The sequence below is a fragment of the Centroberyx affinis genome, unplaced genomic scaffold (assembly GCF_046629955.1).
Source record: "Centroberyx affinis isolate AG114_WGS23_722 - 3 ecotype Tasmania unplaced genomic scaffold, CSIRO-AGI_Caff_v1 ptg005392l_1, whole genome shotgun sequence".
NCBI lineage: Eukaryota > Metazoa > Chordata > Actinopteri > Beryciformes > Berycidae > Centroberyx > Centroberyx affinis.
The window spans coordinates 26,139-47,328 of record NW_027282697.1 but is presented as its reverse complement, the minus strand read 5'-3'; the positions used below and the strand labels follow the sequence as shown (position 1 = coordinate 47,328).

The 21,190-nt window shown below is 40.5% G+C and overlaps 1 protein-coding gene across 2 annotated transcripts in view; it reads left to right on the top strand.

The window, feature by feature from the left end:
* Window positions 1-11,313, top strand: part of mllt3 (MLLT3 super elongation complex subunit) — a 54,736-nt gene extending 43,423 nt beyond the window's left edge. For both annotated transcript variants that reach the window (XM_071546713.1, XM_071546715.1), the window contains exons 9-13: window positions 2,970-3,105; window positions 4,630-4,729; window positions 5,405-5,473; window positions 5,676-5,747; window positions 9,320-11,313. In XM_071546713.1, the coding sequence (XP_071402814.1) occupies window positions 2,970-3,105; window positions 4,630-4,729; window positions 5,405-5,473; window positions 5,676-5,747; window positions 9,320-9,451 (509 nt within the window). In that variant the 3' untranslated portion in view covers window positions 9,452-11,313. The remainder of the gene's footprint in view (window positions 1-2,969; window positions 3,106-4,629; window positions 4,730-5,404; window positions 5,474-5,675; window positions 5,748-9,319) is intronic.
* The last annotated feature ends 9,877 nt before the right edge of the window (window positions 11,314-21,190 follow it).

The following is a 21,190-nucleotide window of genomic DNA, read 5'->3' as shown; positions in this document are numbered from 1 at the left end:
TTAAATCCAGATTTGAATGCAGGAAGTGGATGGCTCGTTGCTCATAGTTTGGTCAAAAAGGAATCTGCAGGGTTGTGATCAGAACAAAAAAAAAAATGATGGGAAAAAAACTCATCTCAAATTAGAAGGGGTTGAGTTTCCCAGAGACATTTTTCACACTCAAATCAACTTTGTAACATTGACTGACTTTCTAGCAAAGATTTACTTGGTGTTAAAGGTTAATTCCTGTTTTGTTTTGTTTTTCCTCCTTAATGCAACAGAAAATTCTCTTGAATCTAGAATGCATTGTTTGCTTCTCCATTAATTAGGACTGAAATAGATACTGCCAAAGCTAAATGAATGGGAGCTGTGGGGGCCAGTGTTCTATGTTTGTAGTTCTTACTGAAGTCAGTAAACAAATCAGTTCAAATTAGCAATTCTTAATTAAGGATGATACTGCCCAAAATTTGAAACATAGCCTCAGCCTCTTAAATGACTGCCAGTCATTTAGCCAGTGGTGGAAGAAGTACTGAGATCTTTTACTTCAGTAAAAGTAGCAATACAACAATGTAAAGATACTCCATTACAAGTAAAAGTCCTGCATTCAAAATCTTAAGTAAAAGTACATAAGTATTGGCAGCAAAATGTATTTAGAGTATCAAAGTAAACGTACTCATTATGCAAACTGTACCCATTTAGAGAGTTATATTTTTCATAAATTATTGGAATATTAATACTGATTTATTGACATACATGTACATGTAAGCAGCATTTTAAAGTTGTCAACGTGAAGCTAATCTTAACAATTTAGCTATACTTTTGGGTAGTCTAATCTATAACAATGCTATTTTATAGTTATTTTATAAAGATGATCAAATGTTTTAAATATAAATTATTGATCTGAAAAGTAACTAGTAACTATAGCTGTGAAATAAATGTAATGGAGTAAAAAGTACAATATTTCCCTCTAAAATGTAGTGGAGTATAAGTACAAAGTAGCATAAAATGGAAATACTCAAGTAAAGTACAAGTACCTCAAAATTGTACTTGTAGTAAAGTACAGTACTTGTAGTAAATGTACTTAGTTACTTTCCACCACTGCATTTAGCAATAGCATTGGCAAAATTTTGCATATGTTTCCACGGTGATTCCTGTTCACCTGGTTCTTTAATTACCGTCACGCCAAAAAACATCATCTGAATAATCACATGCAGAAAACTAGAAACATGAGTGAAGAGGCTTTGTGGGGGAAGCCCGGCCTCGAGCTGCTTGCTTGCGTTGAGGGTGACCTCTGCTTGTGTGTTTGCATTTTATGTGGACGCAGTGGTGGACTTCGTCATCAGGAAAAGGGTGGCTATTCCTGCCGCCACCCACACAGGTAACAAGTTCCACCGAGACCCATGAGGCCTTCTGATTGGACGCCTCATTCACGCCTACCCGCCACGCCCCACCCCCACCCCACCCCACTCCACCCCACCCCACCCCAGTCACATCTGCATGGAGAATATTTTTCAACTTTTGTCTACTTTGCATGAGAACTCATGCATCTCCCTGCTTGCGGTCCCGTCAGCAGGGGTTGGTATCGTATCTTGGATGTGATACCAGTTACCCTCCAGTCACCAGCTCAGAACTCCCATCAGTCCTGATCCAGTAACATGTTTCCTGTTGCTCCTTATGATCTCTAAGGCTGGGGACACACTCAGCAACTTTTAGGCCAACTATACCAAAGCTGTGTTAAGGTTAAAAGAGCATGCTACTGAAATTGCCATCTGCTATAGGCTGATCTTTGGTGCCAGGTGATGTCACCACCTGTTGTACTCTATAGAAGGTGACATCACCTGGCACCAAAGACCAGTTTGGGTGTTTAGTTGCTCTTTAAAATTGTTTCATTTGTATGACTTGAACCTGGACAAATCCTGACGTCATCCTGTAGAGCAGTGGTTCTCAACGACGGGTCTGGGGACCACCAGGGGTCCTTGAGGGGGTTCCAGGGGGTACCTCAACTTCAGCATTATTTCATTTACAAGAAGTTAACACAATTATAGAATGTAGAAGAATGACTATTTTGATCATAGTTTCTCTGTTATCTCTCTACCTACAATACAGATAGTCATGGAATTCTGGACAAAATCATATCTAACAATAAAAATATTGTAGATATGATTGTAGATATTTGCTAAATATCTTAGCAAATGGGGGTCCGTGGCTCTAATGTGGACTAAATTAGGGTCCCTGATATGAAAAAGGTTGAGAATCACTGGCCTAACGGTTACGTTTAGGCATCTGAAACAACTTTGGTTAAGGTTAGGATCAAGATTATGGTTAGGATTAAGGTTATGGTTAGGCAACTAAAACAGTTTGGTTAAAGTTAGGGAAAGGCTTTGGTCAGGGTAAATAAGAAAAACTTGAGCTAAAAATTAAAACTTTTAAAATCTTTTTGGTATCAGTCGTAGTTGTGGTCAGTTCCTTTCCACTGCACTATTTCTGTGTCAGACTGCTACCTGTTTCAAGTCGTGTCTGCTTCACTTTCACGGTGGGGAAACATGTTTTTCTCATTTCATGCTCAAAGCACATATTTGCATTTTAAGACATCGTCCGCATTTTATGAGATTTCAAGAAACCAGAGTTGAGTTGAGTTGAGTGAGTGAGTTCCCTGAATGTGTTTCTCTGCGAATGCCAGTCGTTAACGTGCGCGCTCTCCAGTGTAGCGTGTCCCCAGCCTTACTGGGACGGAACCAGCAACCGTTTCCTAACCTCCAGGTTACTGCAGCATGGGATCCTCCGGGGTCCGGCCACAAACCCCCACCGGACCATCTCACCATCACTCCCACTGCACAGCATGATCGGCTGCTTTGTGCATGATGTTTTTCTTGCACTTAATTCAAAAACTAAAACTCTTGTCACGTTTTCTCTCTCTCTCTCACACACACACACACACACACACACACACACACACACACACACACACACACACACACACACACACACAGTGCTGGGTCCGCTGCAGTCGATAATTCAGGATCTGCACTCGGACGACGACGAGGATTCGGAAGAGGACGACGACAACGACATGGACTCAGACATGGAGCGACCGGCACACACACACCTAACACACCACCAACGCAGGTCAGTGCATGGTCACGATGAACCACAGCAATACAAACATTTGTATGCCAGGGAAAAAAAAGCATAAAATGAAACTTTAATGATGGAGAAATTTGTGCAGCAAATTCAAATCGGATACAGCAACGAAAACTAGAATAATAATAATAAGGAATCTAGCAGTTTGGGGGGTATTAAAGCAAGAAGAAATGTACAAAACAAAACAAGAAGAAAGTTAAAAGAGTTAAAAGTAGGGGGGAAAAAAAATATGGAGTCTGGATTGACAGGAAAATCACTCCCTCCATAGAATGACGCAAACTTCCACATGCATTTGCAGAGGGAGTACCGTGTTTGTTTGTAGCTGCAAAGCATATACTGCAGTATTACTACAGTACTACTAAAGTACTGCACTACTACATGACTGCCACCAACTTCCACAGACGTTTCCGAACAGAATACTGCTTCTTTGTAGCCGCAAAGCAAATACTACAGAATTATTACATGTTACAGGATCACCACCAGCTTCCAAACAAGTTGGCAAATGGACCATGTTTCTTTGTATCTGACAATGAATATTATGGATCAACAGCTGCTACCAAATCACTACAGTACTATTACACTACTACTACTACTACTACTACTACTACTACTACTACTACTACTACTACTACACTATTTCGATATGGATCAACTTCTATGCAGGCGTCAGTAATTCTCTGTGCTAGGTTTGGATTTTCACAGACGAAAACCTTCAGGAAGCCCCAGAAAGAAAGCTTGTCATCAGAGGTGGAAAGTAACTAAGTACAATTACTCGAATACTGTACTTAAGTAAAGTACAAGTACCTCAAAATTGTACTTGAGTTTTACCATTTTATGCTACTTTATACTTCTACTCCACTACATTTCAGAGGGAAATATTGTACTTTTTACTCCACTACCTTTATTTGATAACTTAAGTTACTAGTTACTTTACAAAATATAATCAACTAATAAATTGTGATGTATTATTATAGATTGCTGTAAGCTACCCAGCAGTATATAAAGTAGTGGAAATCAGCCCCACCTTTTCCAGCTGTAACATTAAAATGATGCTTACACATTAATGCATCAATAATAATAATTCAATAATATAATATATACTGTATTATTCTGAAATGGGCCATTCTGCATAATGAGTACTTTTACTTTTGTTGCTTTAAGTACATTTTGATGCTAATACTTTTGTACTTTTACTTAAGTAACATTTTGAATGCAGGACTTTTACTTGTAACAGAGTATTTTTATACTGTGGTATTTCTACTTTTACTTAAGTAAAAGATCTGAGTACTTCTTCCACCACTGCTTGCCATGTTAATGACATGGCTCAATCTCAACCTGCAACAATAAAAATATATCTGGTGTTATATATGTATAGACACCCTGAAATGAAACCTTGTGTTTACGGTAACACGAGCTCCTGAGAAAGTAGTATCACTCAATCAAGAGAGAAGTATATACTGTAACTCCCATGCTGGTGTACTGAAGTATTTGGTCGTCATGTGTACCCAGGGTCAGTTTGAGTGACGGCAGCGAGAGCGACAATAGCTCCTCCCCCTCGCCCCCCTCCCGCAACGAGGCCCCGCCCTTATTAAAGACCAGTAATAACCAGGTAAGGTGATTCATAAGATTTTTTTCGCAGGGGGAACCATGTATGAGCACATTTGCATGAACCGACCACTATTGGATTTTAGGTTGATACTGATATTTTTAGACCTAAATATTTAAGACCTAAGACCAATAGCTGACACTTTGTGCCAATGTTCAGTATCTTTAAATTTGACTATTTTCATGCCAAAAAATGACAAGTATTCAACTTTTACCCCAGAATTGTATTCTTGTCGGGGTGGAAAAACCTCTGAAACAGCATTTAATCCATCATGGGACACTAAAACTCTCCACTGAAACCCAGACTGATGAGATTCTTTCAGGGTTAGCAGCTCTTTAAGGCAATGTGACCCGCCACACCTGTTCAGTGGTAGAGGAATACATGGGATATATTGGGCCTTTTTAAATTAATAATTAATTTGCAAGAAACATAGTTGAACAATGAAATTTATAGATAAAATGTAAAAAGAAAATAACATTTCATGGCAGCTTTTCTTCTATTTCTCTGTAGCTGTGGTCAGGGAGCAACCTCCATCATATCAGAGATGGACAACACTGATTGGTTGATATCCAATAATTCATAGAAGGCCAATATTTGCAAACTGATATATCATTCAACCATAATAACGCCGTGTTAGAAACTGCTTTTACTCAATGTGTTTGTGCTGTTCTCTACCAGATACTGGAAGTGAAGAGTCCCACCAAGCAGACCAAGCAGGACAAGAACAAAAATTTAGATTGTGACAAGGTACAGAATTTTCTTTATGCTTTGTTAGGAAGTGTGTGTGTGTTTTGAGACATAAATATACAGCAGCTTATATGAAATATACGTCGAAATGTGTGTGTGCTCAGTGTTTCTAGCTTGAGTCTAGCATAATAAATGCTGGTCAAAAAAAAAAAAAGTATAATAGTGATCAGTAAGCATTAATGAGTCGCTGTGTGTTTTGCAGGCGTACCTGGATGAGCTGGTGGAACTGCACAGAAGACTCATGACACTAAGAGAAGGTCATATACTGCAACAGGTGAGCTGCTGAGTCCTGGCTGCTGAAGGAAAAATTCACACACACACACACACACACACACACACACACACACTGCACATGCACTGTTGCATCATCAGTCTGTGACGCAAAGCATTCCAGGAGTTATATTGTGATCAAGTGTTCCAGTTTTTAGTTTTTTTTGGTGTACCTGCTTTCCCTCAACCTGCCTCGTCTACTTCTAGTCTCCTACATTTCCCAGAATGCCTTTTGACAAGCTCCAGAGAAGGGCCGTGAGCTTGTTGCTTTCAATCAATGGCACCCCTTACTCAAAACGCGGCATGTCTTGTAGCTGCATTGCATTCTGGTCTATTGATGCTCTTCTGTCTGTGGAGAAATTGGTCTCTCTCCTCTTCTGCCATGGATCTCTCCCTGTATGATTGTTGAACGTCTCTCGGTGCAACATGGCGGCTCTAGAAAGAAGAAGCCCTCGCTCTTTGATTCTGAGGGACTGACACCAAAACCTGACGTTTACCGCTGATGTTTTAGATCCTGAAACATTTTCTCATATCAAACTCCATTTCAGCTGCACTGGCAATAACCTGACGTGACATCATGTCTACGTTTGGCCAATTATCCACGGGAATAAGACAAATACGCCACCACACAACAAAATGGACCCAGAAGTGCAAGGCACATCGCCAATAGCTGTTGAAGTGTTGTAGGGTGGATTTTTCCTTTTAATGAGTGTACTGTAGTGGTTGGATAACGACTCGCACTCGAAAGTTTCAAATGATTTCAAAGTATCAAAAGCATCGCTGTGTACGCTGATGAAAAGCCACCGCTTTCATAAAGAGGGCCAACAAATGTGTTTTTCATCAGAGTGAAAACCATTTAATTCGTCTGAGGTTCAGGGGCCGCTTGCACAAAACACCTTAAGTTTTCTCCTTAAGTATGAAGCTTAAGCCTTAATTTCTCCTTAGCTGAGGGACTTACTTAAGGGTGTTGCACAGAATCCCTTTAAAGATTTCCTTAGTTAACGGCATTTACTACATTGAAAGAGATTTTACAGCAGTAAAATTCTACAGTTTCCATGGAGACCGTTTGTTTGCGCTTGTGATACCTGTTATCGTAAGTTGGCCTATAGATAGTAAAAAAAATGGCAGAAGAAAAGAAGACAATAACACCAAATTGGTCAGAGGAGGAAAAGATTATACTTCTGGAGGAATACAATAAAAGAAAGCACATACTGAAAAGTAAATTTGATCCGCAAATAACAGCAAACAGAAAACAACGAATGTGGGAGGAAATTGCAACGAAAATTAATTCAAGAAGTGTGGTGAAGAGGTTCATCCAAGAGGTCCAAAAAAAATACGACAACTTCTTCATTTATCACCATAAACTCGGCCATGTTGCGGTTAAGACAGAGTCAGAGGTACCTTAAGTTTGTTTTTTTTTCCCCTTACTTTGGTTGCTAAGGTTTTTTGACGGTTTAACTAACTTTAAGGGACTCCTTAAGTATAAGACCAAGATAAGGAGAAAACCTTAAATACTTAAGTGAACATTTTAAGGAAACCTTAAGGAGAAGACTTAAGGGTGTTTTGTGCAACTGGCCCCAGGCTCTGATGTCATGGCTGATTTCTACCCATGTTAGAGAGGTAACACATCCAGAAAAAAGCCCCATCAGATTACTGATGCATGTGTTGGACGGCTTTCCCCTGTTTTCACTGATCTCAGGATAAAATCCTTGCAAGCCACTGCCATCCGTCAGCCGCATCGTTGCGTCGGATTTGAAGAGAAGCTCCGATCGGTCACAGAATCCTCCGTAATCTGGGGCTTCATCTGGAAACAATGAATTATTTGGTTAACCTCTTTCCACCTAAGAGATTGCATGTTCCTTGCTTATACTCTCAAGGCCTATCATATGACCGCATTAATGGATCTTCCCGGCGGCGGCTGCCAAGTTCCGCCTCGCTCTGCCCGACGAGACGTTCGGCTCCGAGGGGGAAAAAGCCCGTCCAACACGGCACCGTCCAACACGGCACCGTCCAACACGGCACCGTCCAACACGGCACCGTCCAACACGGCACCGTCCAACACGGCACCGTCCAACACGCCACCGTCCACGCACAGCGTTAACTCGCACCGTAATCAAGCTAATCCACTAAAGTTCACCAACTGGTTCCACTTCCTCTGCTACAAGAGATGGAAATGATTAACTCTGCAGCCTCGCATACTGGGGAAGGGGGCACCGCAAATTGGAAAACAATCTCATATCGTGGGGGAAACCTGTGATGCAGATGGCGTGTCTCGAGATAGTCGTACGCTGCGTAAATTTGGTAGCCGTTTCCAGTTGAAGGAGATCATAAACGGCACCGAACACGAGGACGCGGGGGCCAGACCGGCACCCGCCCGACCGGAGCGAGTCGGAGCGAGCGCCCGACTCGGATCCGCTCTGTCATAACAACGGGGGCCGGCAATGCTTTCCACATGGAGGGGCCGAGGCTTTGTAGTGTGAAAGGGATCAGGTCGGGTCCCCCCCCCCCCCCCCCCTTTTTTTTTTTTTTTTTTTCCAACGCTACGCCTGCATCCAGACACATGGGCTGGAGTCCCTCATAATCACCAGGACTCCCACCCCCAGCTTGCTTTTCACCGCTGGGGAGAGAGTCTGGAACCAATAACACCCCCACCCCCACCCCCCATACCCCACCACCACTACTGCAGTCATAGTACACTGTTGGGGATGAGAGTGCAAGCTCCACTTTCCTTCTACGATGTGGTGAAAAAAAAACCCACGCACCACCCGCTGCTTCCCACAAATGAGTTTTTAATTACTCTGTATTGTGTTCTGTCGACCAATATTTCTCTGGATCAGCAGACTGAGGCTCTGAGCCTGGAGGCCACAGCCTGAAAGCCTGAAAGCCTGAAAGCCTGAAAGCTTGCTTCAACTCAGTGTAAGGCACTAAGGTTCGACAGATATGGGTTTTGAGGGACGATACTGATATTTTAGGACATTTTTAGGACTTAAACTACTGTACTCTACTATATTTTCTGCAAATATTCAATATCTTTAAATTCAACCATTTTCAACCCCCTACACAAAATTAAGTGATCAAAAGAGTTAAGTGATTTTTTTTGGGGGGGAAAAGCCTCCGAAACAGCATTTAGACCCATCATGGGACATCTTTTGAAACCCAGACTGAAAATAATGAATAATACTTTCATACTGGAATCTGATCAAAATGTACATGTATGAATGTACACAAATGAACATATTCATGCATTCTTGTGTGGAATCAGATTAAAGGTTATATTAAAATCAGTTAAGGTTAAGGGCTTCCCATAGACAACCAGTGTAGTATTGATCAAGTCTACAATAAATATGTAATCAATCAAACTGCATCATATCCATCCTATCAGAGGTGGACCACACTGGCTGGACCAGATCAGATTTTTAATAAAAGGTCAATATTGGTAAATCGACAAACGGATTTCAATCTAATCCTATAGCACTTTGCGTTACCTTTCACATTTAAACAACTGAACTGTCCAGTGAGAATGAATTTGCGATTTTTAAAAAACACAGCTGCTTACTCATTTTCTCTGTTTTCCAGATTGTGAACCTGATCGAAGAGACCGGACACTTCCACATCACAAACACTACTTTTGACTTTGACCTTTGCTCGTTGGACAGAAGCACAGTGAGGAAACTCCAGAGTTACCTGGAAACCTCCGGACTGTCCTGAGGCTCTGAGCAGCTGGCTGCTGTGGAAGATGAAAGTTGATGTCTTTCTCCACATACTCTTTTTTTTTGTCCTTTTTGAAATAAACTTGAACTTTTCGCTGCAATGCAAAAAGCCCCCCCCCCCCGCTGTGGCCGGGTCCAGTTGCTGTCTCTCTTGATGAGGAGGGTGTCCCACCGCCGAAAACCAGAGCCAAGTGTCATGGTGATGAGCCCTGTCGACCAGGAGATCACCCAGAAAAGCCTTGAAAACTTCAGTTGATTTAAAAAAAAAAAAAAAAGAAAAAAAAGAAACCTGGGGGGAAAAAGCGGCAACCTCGTTGCTCTTAATGAATGTGCATATTGTTACCATGTATGTTTCTTGGATTTGTTGTTCATTGTGACAAATGCATGGTCAACACTGCCTTACGACATTGTAAGTCTTATTTATTGAATTTGATTTGCAGGTGTGTGTGTGTATGTGAAACGGCAAAAAAAAAAAAAAACCAACAGAATGAGACTTTGTGTAAGCACTTCACAACAGGCATCTCTTTCAATCTGTGCGACAGTTGAGCGTAACTGAGGTATCGAATTTCTGTCAAAGACGACTTGAATCGCAATCAAATGTCATAACGAAAAAAAATCATTTTGTATGGGAATAAGAGAGTGCCAAAATAACTTGGACTCGTGTTATAAGGTGTGTGAGGACTTGCAATTTTGCAACACAAATGCGCAAATTTATACTGCAGTCTGTAAAGCTGAAAGACAAAATGTGTGCGATACAATTTGTATTTTGTAGTTGTAGACAGCTATTCGCAAATGTGCAACACCTTTGCAAACAAATGCATTTGACGTTACGGGCCATAACCGACGTTTCCTTTTTTTGAATGATTAAATATTTGCAGCCATTTGGACGAGGTCTTATAGCAGAATCACACCTCAAGCTGTCATACTTCTATTATTAGAATGTGGCAAGATTGAATACGTATTTACAAATGCGTACTTCGGATACATCGCAAGTTTGCACATTGTATCGCGCGCACACATGCATTTTTCTTTTCAACTTTACGCATTGGAGTACACATTTGCGTGTTTGTGTTAGAAATTTGCGAGTCATGTTACAACCTCAAGTGCAACTTATTTTGGCACTGTTTTACTTCCATACTTTTGTACCTATATGAAGTAAGTGATGAGTACCTGCTGGAGCGAGCTAAGCACAAATCACTGAGTTGAATGTTCCCGTTATACAATCGAAAATAAGTTGTTGTTTTTTTTTTACCAAAACTTCACGGTACTACGAATCCAGAGATGATGTGCTGCAGCAGGTCCTTCGACCCGCTCTTGCTCGGCCTCTTCATCGGCCTCAAGCTTTTGTCTTGGTTACGTCGGCCTCTTTTCCGCTACAGGGCCAATTGAATTCAGTTGGTTCAGGATGCTACGAATAACGTGGGAGTCTGTACGATTTAAAGGAAATATCATCAAATGTTTTGCCAACTGATTACACCTCCGGGAAAATAAATAAACAAAAAAAAAAAAAAAAAAAAAAGAACGGAGCCGATGGGGAATTTTTTTGGCGGAAAGGTACTGTTACGGGTGTAAGACGTTAGATCTTTTTATTTATTTTGTGGGAGTTTCAGTTGTCAAAATCAAAGCTCAGCATTAATTTTTTTTCCGAAGAGAAATGCCTTTTGTTTCGTTTGTAACGGAGGACACATTGTCCCATTGCCAGTCTGACAAACTGAAGTTGACTTTCAGAACGGAGAATATCGGCGGTCCTTTCTAAAAGACCTTAAAGGGTTTTTTTTCTGGCCCTATGTCTGTCTTACGGCTTCTTGTGTATTCTGAGGACATACAATAAATATTCTGTATGATGTACAGATGAGTTCATGTGCAACCTGTGGATGTTCCGATGTTTTTTTCACGTGACTGAAATGGCTGTATATATTGTGTCATGGTGCGCAAATTCAATTTCTTAGCCCAAAGATGTCCATTTTGGTTCAAATATGTTATTTTTCATTTCTTGGTAGATATTGGCCTTCTTCCCTAACTTTTTGATTTCCTTAGATTACAGTCAACTAGTTTGTGTAACCCACTGTAGGGAAAATTAGGATGTTTTATAAGAACTTTGCATTGGTTTTTGCAGCCAAGTTTGCATACCTGTGGATCCTTAAAGCTGCACTGAGCTAACAGCTTGAATTTGAGGACTTCATTACCCAGAAATCATGTGAGGTGACATCGCTAAACTAAATGTCTTCTTCTTAGTTGTGTGGAGAAGATTTCCCACCAGTGACCATACTGACACCAGATTTTAACTTTAGTGGAGATGGGATGTTCCTCTCTGTTGATGTCCCACTTTATGATTTAGGCAGGTATTTTTAAATGAAAATAATGCAGCTTTGAAGTTAAAGGGCAAATCCAACACTAAATCACATGGAGCAGAAAACTCTTTAAACTTATGGGTTGAAACTGTAAAGCACGTTGCACTTCTGGCCACACCCCCAATCAGTGATGTCAAAGTAGGTGTTTTAAACAATTTTATAACATTTTAAATATCTTAAAAAGAGATGCTTCATTCTGAATGAGTTGGGTATTAAAATAGTGCCGTTTTCTAAATTGTTGAGTTGTGGATCAGGTGGTGGATTACACTTATGTTGTGTTACACAACTGGTAGGAGCAGCCAAATAGTCAAATAGCGCTGGGCTATTGTGTCCATAAATTTCATTGGTTACTGTAGAGTCCCCAGACTTGTCCGAAACTGTGTTGTGATTGGCTGTCTGTTACCCTTTGAAACCTGGTGCCCTTCTAGCACATAGCCACTGTTTACAATAAGGGAAAAAAAACTGTCCGCTTCAACCCTCATCTCTCTTCATCTTCTTTAATGTGCGTTGACTTTGTTGCACAGGGTACAAGCCAATCACAACACGGTCTCTGACAAGTGCGGGGACTCCACAGTAACCAATGAAATTCATGGACACTGTCGAAACTAAATGAACCTTGAGCGCAGTGTGTGGGGAATGAACTTCAACTTTGAATTTAAGATCGAGTTTTGTCATGAAAATGCCACCATAGTCATCTTTGTTGCTTTTTCTTGTTTTTTTATTCTTATGTACGTACACTACAGAGCAGAAAGTGGTGGAACCTATTGTTTCAACTCCATAATACCCACTAGGGTGTTTTCCTCTCTGATCATGGGTGTTTTCATATCCATGCTCACAATGTAGAATACTGACAAGAGTATTATTGCCAAGTAATGAGAGTAAAAAGCGAAAACATTCAGGTCCATATTCTTGCATGTATTCTGACTGGAGAATATGTAAATTACCCCTCTTTCCACCTGTCCACTGGGTTGCCAGGTTCCTTACATTAGTAAATTCTTGCGGGTTGGCGCTCGCAGCGGGCCAATCACATTCCCTTTAAGAGAAGCTCATGCCCTTTAATTTCCGAGAAACTGAAAATTCTATAGGCCTAAAGAGAAACGTAGCGTAGATCAAATAGGCCTAAAAAAAAAAAAAAAAATCCAATTATATGATAGGATTTCAATCAAGTGCTATTATTTGGAAAGGGCCTGAGGCTTAAGAGGTTGCCTATATTGAATACAGTACCAGTTGGGGTAAATAAAAGAAGCTGTTGTCTTTATAGTGTGTGTGTGTGTGTGTGGGGTGTTTAGAAGAGCAAATGTAAAAGCTTTCATGAACTGGCTATAGGTTGAATCACTATTGTGTTACAGCAGTTGGGAATAGACAGGAGCAAAACAGGCATTTATTTAGATGAAAAAGTCGCAGATTGTTACTTTAAACATTTAAAGGCATCCTACTGTGATGCTCTCTAATAGTCTGAAGTGGGATCCTGGGGTCAGAAAGTTGCTCCCCCTCCTCTAGTAGATGACAAAACTTGTGCATGTGGTTTTTATGTCGGTCCGAGTGGGTGGTCTGATAGAAGCAAAGTTGGAGTTGGAAGTCGTCCAATCTCCCCATTTATTGTAGCCGTTTTTTTTTGTTGTTTTTTTTAACAGAGGAAGTATCATGCGTACGCTTTCATCAGCCTCCATGTCATGCATCTTACCAGGCGTGGATTGGAACAACCTGTTCCTGCCTGATGTGCTCCGTCTCCTTTTCCACAGCGTACATGTTCAATGTTGTTCAACGTGTCTCTAATTCTGGAGGAATTAGCGGGTGTTCATCAGTGTTCGGCTATTTTTAGTTCAGGTGCAAAGCCGTTTTTTTTATGTGCAAGGCATGTTTTTTTTTTGGTTTGCGAACCTGAAACATCCACTGGATTGGAAATAAACTGTGATTACAAGAAAGACTGTGATAATCCAGGAACCAGTAATCCATTAAAACACCCTTACAGTTACATGAATTCACCCCTTAATTCATGCGAAATCCCCCAAAAATGAGTTAAGGGAGTTATTAATGGAGGAGACCCCATCAAAACCACCTTAAACACACCTTAATGTTTGACTCCTTACTTTCTAATTTAATGTAAAATTCAGGGAGACAGGAACATTCCATTAATAACTCATAAATAACCTGTAAACCTGCATAGAAGGCATATAAATCCCTTAATTTCTAGTGTCTCCACGAATCAATCCATGAATAAATCCCTTAAAAACCCATGATACTAACCTTACTTTTTTAAAGCTGTGTTATTTTTAATTCTTATGGAAGTAAAAGGCGAGTCTTGGATGTTTTAAAATATTCCACTAGCATACTATACACCGTCTTCACAGCAGTCCAGGTGCCAGATATGAGTTAAGGCAGTAGGAATGCTAAGGAATTTGGAAAATATGATTTTGGTCTAATCATATTAGCACTCCTCTGTCATGTGTCCATGGTGCAAATATGATGATTTGCAACAAGAGTTCAGGCTAATGTGGGTTTTTGAAATATGGAGGGTATTTTGTGCCAAAAATCAGTATCCTTAAATTGTTCAATTTCAGTGCCAAAAAATGACAAGTATTCAGTGTTTTCCCAGAATTGTATTCTTGTCTTGCCTCTGAAACCGCATTTAGACCATCATGGGACACTAAAACTCTCTGCTAATGAAAGTCTTCTAGTGTTAGCAGTCACCTGTCTCACCTATTCAATGGTAGGGAAACTCTGGGAGACATTACTGCCTTTAAATGAATAATTTACAGAAAACATCATTGAACAAATAACTAAAATGTACAAAGAAAAAGGTTTTCAAGAGGCAGACAACACTGACTAGCCGATATCTGATATTTATAATGATAATAATAATAATAATAATAATAATAATAATAATAATAAACTTCATTTATAGAACACCTTTCAAAACCAGTTACAAAGTGCTTCACAAGGAAGAAAACATTCAAATTAAACTGAAGGTACTGATAAAATAAGCATAGCAAAAAGATTAAAAAAAAAAGAAAAGAAAGACAAACAAACAACTATTTAATAAAAAGCCAATATACTGTAGGAAGATCCATACATTAAAAAAAAAAAAAAAGTAAAAACTTTGTAAGCATCAACTATAAATGTGTGTTTTAACTGACATGACCGACATCAGTGTGTGTGCCTGGCAGGTTTGCTAATGACTGACAGCCACAGCCCAAGAGGCAAACGCTGGATTTCCTGTAGACACAATGTGTTTCGAGGCTGTAGGGTCATAAAAGCTGCAGTAAGTCTCCAGTCCTCAACCCGCATCGTGCTTCCACCTCCCATCAAACACCTCTTCATTACCTCATTAATCCTGCCCAACACCCACTATTAACCGGCTACACCACATTCAAGCCTGAACCTTTAAAGTTCTGCGAGTTGGAGCTGCATTTTGTCTGCATGGGTTGGATCCTTTGATTGGTTTTATCTCTTCTTCTTCTTCTTTTTTTTAACAGTGTTTGGAGTCTAAATGCTTTCAGAGGCTTTTCCACCCTGACAAGAATACAATTCTAGGGGAAACACTGAATAGTTGTTATTGTCAAGTTTAAAGGGTAAGTGTGGCAATTTTGGACCTATGTATAATTTGGCTCTTACATACCTGTAGTTCTTGGACCCACAGGGAATATTGGCTCCAGAGTCAGCGGTTGGTTGAAATGGCGAGCTCCTGTTGCTAGGCCTCTCGATGCTAACAATGAGTCCAAATGGGGTATGTCAAAATTTTGAGTATCGCTATTGAATATCGAATATCGATGAAAGTCCATATCAATCGAACCCAAGTACTAAGCCTATAATATAAAACGGTGGCTACCTACTGTGTATAGATTTCTAAGATCTGAGAGTTTAACAGTATATTCTGTGTCGCTGTGTATCCATCATACACTCATTAATTACAGAGGAGCTGCTGAATAACCAATATTTGTATTGGTTATTCATTGTATCACCTATTATGGCCTAGTTCTGATAACAGTGAATCACTGTATTTGTGCTGTGATTATGGATTTTTAGAAATGTAATCTAATGTCAGAATTACGTAAACGATCATCAAAAGACACTGGAGTCAAGTCACATGACTTCCAATCTCGGAACCCATCGTCTATCGGTCTGACGACGATTAGACTCTGGGGGCGACGGCCAATATTTCGGGGTTTCCGGTGTAGCCAGCGGACATCCGGGCCGAGACTTCCTCTTCCGTGCGCCGGTCATTGTTTACGGTCCGATTAGCAACTTGAGACACGAGAGTCGAACGTTTCTCCACACAAAACACAAACATCGATACTTTTTGTAGGTGTTTTAGGTCCAGACGACATTTCGGCTAATCTCTATTAACAGATATCTGCATATGAGACGTCGTCTCTCAACTCCAACTCCATTCTCGCGTCTCAAGTTGCTAATCGGACTGTAAACATAATGACCGGCGCACAGAAGAGGAAGTCTTGGCCCGGATGTCCGCTGGCTACACCGGAAACCCTGGAGTCTAATCGCCGTCAGACCGATAGACGACGGGTTCCGAGATTGCATGACTTCTGACAATGAAAATGAAGAGGAATCGTCTTTAGAGAGACACACCTAGGATCCAAGGCACCGAAGCGTCTTCCCCCTGGTATACCTGCTTTAAAGCATTATGGCTCCTGACATATTCCACAGTTGTAATTAATTTTGTGTGACATTTCAAAGCTCACCCACAAAGAACAGATGGGTTTGGGCGAGACTCCCGATAAAACAGGTATCGCAGGCAGGAGGCCCACTTTAAAAGCCCCAGTTACCGTAATTACATCTCGGTCAGGTGAACATGAATTTACATTGGGAAAAATAAAGAAAAGCACTTTCCAGCAGCGCCACAAAATGCACTAAGTGTCCTGAAATCACAGTGAGAGTCGGTGTAGGTCTTGGTAACTGAAGTCAATGTGGTCTGTATGAATATACTTAGGCTATATGAATATGAAACTGCCCATTCCTGCCCTACAGTTTTATTTACAGATGTTACTAAGAAGATTTTTTAAAGGTACAATAACTAATCTATGAGCTTTATCCACCTTATCGCTTTTCTTCCCACACAAGTCTCTGGAACTGGCATTGATCAAAACCCCCCGCAGATATACTTTATTATGGTCATTTTGTGCCATGGAGCAGGAAAAATCTTACATAATACATTTTTTTAATATTCTACTTTTATAATTTTATGTTGTTTTATGTTTAACGGGACCTACGAGAGCAATCTACGAGAGATTCTGATACTGACGCAGACGTTTCCAGCTGTGGTGCCTCATCTAAACCTTGGAAATGACACTCCGCAATGCTCAGATCTTCTCGTTTCATCCCATTCAGGGCGACTACTGTTCCACTGTCATCGCCCCTCCGTATGGCTGCAGACATACTGAATGGCAACCGGCTGAAAGCTGAACAAAGCGCAACATTTATATAGCAGATTGCTATCTATAGTCTGCTGTACTGTATTAATCAGATTCATATAAGGGTTGAGAGACATGTGGAAACCAAATGGGATTACCATTGTGGCCCTGTGTGCTGTCTAGGGTTCGACTGATATGGGTTTTTGAAGGCCAGTACCAATATTTTTGAATTGAAGCTGCCAATAGCCGATGGTCTGTGCTGATATTCAATTCAAAAGCCCAAAAAATGACAATTATTCATTGTTTCCCCCATACGTTTATTCTTGGCAGGGTGGAAAAGCCTCTGAAATATGTTATTAATATGTAATCAATCAAGCTGCATCATCATATTGGAGGTGGACGACACTGGCTGGATCTGATTTTTTTAATGAAACACTAATATTAGCCCCATATATTGCGTTTGTAGTTAATTCTGTTAGTGTAGTATCATGGTGTTAGGGGAACTTTACAGTCAAGTCCCTTTTCCAAGAACATTACATTCTGTTGTCTGGTCTTATAGAGAGGCGAAGTCTGATGTCTTTTTTATAGGCTGTAAGTTAGCATTTCTGCTATTCGGTGTGTAGTCCAAAATCCCTATGGGAAATATGAATGGGATTTGCCAAAAAATAGTCTGCACTACATAGAGGTTCACTAACTATACTACGTTTGTTCCATGAAATAAAACACATTAAATAACACCACCTTTGTTAATTTTCGTCCTTCTGATACTCTTTATATTCACTGTTGCTAGCGGAATGCTAATCATTTGGGAAAAGGGACTGCAACAGTTTTTAGCTTGTAGCTAGCTACCGGTGTACTAGTTGAGTCACCAAATCCTGAGTCCAAGTGGAGTCCCAAGTCCTCAATGTTTGAGTCTAAGTCATCAAGGTCATGTCTCAAGTGCTCAGTATTCGAGTCCAAGTAACCAGTTGGAGTTCAAGTAACCCATGCTAGAAGTCCTTTTCTCTATTGTCCTCTTACATATTTTACATTTGGCACATTAAAATTGGGATTTACTACAATACTGCTAATACTTGGAACAACTGGAACACACCCAACAACTAACCAGAACAAAGCAACCGAGAAGCTAATCAGATGGCATACAAAATGGGGCAGAATTGATTCTAGCACCAGAAAATAGCATCCACCATGCTATACTATATACAGTACATACTATAGCCAATATACAGTATACTGTATAGAAGTATATGTCTGTAAATGTATTGTGTTTTTAAAAATCAGAGGTGGGGGAGGTGGGGACTCAAGGCACATGACTTGGACTCGAGTCAGACTCCAGTCACAATTTGAATTGCTTGAGACTTGATGCATGACTCTGACTTGTACTTTGATGACTTGAAAAGGTTTCTAAAGTCTTGACTTGAGGTCTTGTGTTTGTATAAATGACTCAATCTTGAAACCCATCGTCTATCGGTCTGACGATGATTAGACTCTGGGGGCGACGGCCAATATTTCGGGGTTTCCGGTGTAGCCAGCGGACTTGAGACGCGAGAGTCGAACATTTCTCCACACAACACACAAACATCGATACTTTTTGTAGGTGTTTTAGGTCCAGACGACATTTCAGCTAATCTCTATAAACAGATATCTGCATATGAGACGTCCTCTCTACACTCCATTCTCGCGTCTCAAGTTGCTAATCGGACTGTAAACAATGACCGGAGCACGGAAGAGGAAGTCTTGGCCCGGATGTCCGCTGGCTACACCGGAAACCCCGAAATATTGGCCGTCGCCCCCAGAGTCTAATCGTCGTCAGACCGATAGACGATGGGTTTCGAGATTGTAAATGACTTAGATTGAAAGTGATGAGATTTGTTCCAGCAGACGACTGAATTTAAATTCTGTTTTCTGAATTTGTATGGAATGATTGAATTTACTGAAGTTGAAACTGATTCTAGAAATCAAACTCATGATGCTTTTACCAAGTTTTTATCCTATTAAAAACGTATTGCATTGAAAAGTCCTAGATATTTAGTTTTCTTTAAGATATTAAATTGATACTGGACTCTTGATTTGTTCTGACTTGACTTGCTGTTCTACATTTAGACTTGGGACTTGACATTAATGACATGGACTTGACTTGGACTTGACTTGTAATCTACATTTAGACTTGGGACTTGACTTGAGACTTGTGCATCAAGACTTGACACTGACTTGGGACTCGAGCAAAGTTGACTTGGTCACACCTCTGACTCATGGCATTTGAACTGGAAAGCTCACCTCAGCAGGTTTATCTCATTTGAAATAGAGGAGCTGGTGTGAGCTAGCTAAATGTCTAGTGAAGAGGTAATACTGTTTATCATCATGCTAATTACTGGAATAATAACGCTGCTTTGTCATTTGCTTTTTCCACTTGAGAACAAGGCTTCTTAGCCTTCGTAGCTGAAATGTGACACCCCCCTACCCCCCCCCCCCCCCCCCATCCCCCAGATATATTATGGTCATTTTGTACCATCAGGGAGCAAAAATCGTACTTACTGCATCTTTAAATGGAACCATAGTGGTTCCATTTAAAGGAAACTTTCACTCGTGTTTTATTTCACCACCGTTCCAGGGCGGCGAGGAACGAGGAAAAGAGAAAGTGACTGCTTAGACCTCCTGGATTAACTTAAGCCATTTTCCTCTGAGAGAATGAGGGGAGCTGAGGGAGGAGGAGGAGGAGGGGGAGAGGGGTGACCAGAGAGGAAGAATGGAGCCTGAGGGGGGGGTGAGGGGGTGAGGAGGGAGGGGGGGGGGGGGCACTGGAACGGTTCAGAGTCCAGGCCAGCCAGCAGGACATCCTGTTTGAGCTTCCAAATACCATTTCCTCCAATAAAAAAAAAAAAAAAAAAAAAAAAGTGGGGGGTGGGGGGGAGACCTTAGAAATAATCTCCCACAGAAGAGACACAGAGACATTGATTGTCACCCTGGCACGAGGCCAAGGCCGAGGAGAAAGGCTTCCCCTCCCGCCGGGCCTCTGGACGGCAGTCAAAAAAGCACCTCGAGGAAGTCATTAAAGCTCAAGGTTGATGAAAAGTCCCTCCTTCCTCCCTCGCCTCCTCGCCTCCTCGCCTCTTCGTCTAAAGGCACGCCGCCGCCGCCGCCGCAAAACGCCCGAAAGCGCTCGGCCTCACGGTGAAAACGTGTTTTGCTTGTTTATTTACACACGTGCAGAAGCAGGTTTCGATTCCAGGCGTCACATCATGGCGAACTGGCATGACATGCTTCTTTTAAAACTCTTCTTGAAACTTTTATAAAATTGCTTTCTGTAATAACAACTCTCAGGTTGTTCTAATTTATTACTGACAAATATTGTGTAACTTTTTCCTGGGTGTCTGCACGTCCTGAAATACGTCTTAAAACGTCTTGAATTTGACTCTGAAATTCAGCCTTTTAAGTCTTAAATTCAGTTTTAAAAATCGTTAACACTTTACAATAAGGGTACATTAATTAAGGGTTAGTTAATGCTTAATAATCATTAACTAACCCTTAATTAACAGTTATTTAGTTAAGTTAATTAACAGACACTAATGTGTCTGGTAATAATTTACTAATGTGTTCATGTCAACTAAGGTATTAATTTATACATTATTTCATAGTTTATAAAGATGACTATTAAATGATGTATAACTTTCGTTAGCAATCTCTTTTTTCTTCGTTTTTTTTTTGTTTTTTTGTTTTTAACTCTGTAGCACTTTGAGATTCACTATGAATGAAAAGTGCAGTACAAATAAAATGCATTATTATTATTATTGCTTATTAAGCATTAACTAACCCTTAATTAATGTACCCTTATTGTAAAGTGTTACCTAAAAATCTTCAAAATGTCACTGTGAGAAATCAGCCCAGTCACGGATAGGACAAGAGTGTTTTTTCATTTTCATGTTCATGTCAGGAGCAAAAAATCTTAAAAGGTCTTATATTTAATTTCCTCGGCATTAGAGACGTTTTTTTAGATTGAACTCGATGAAACTTGCAGAG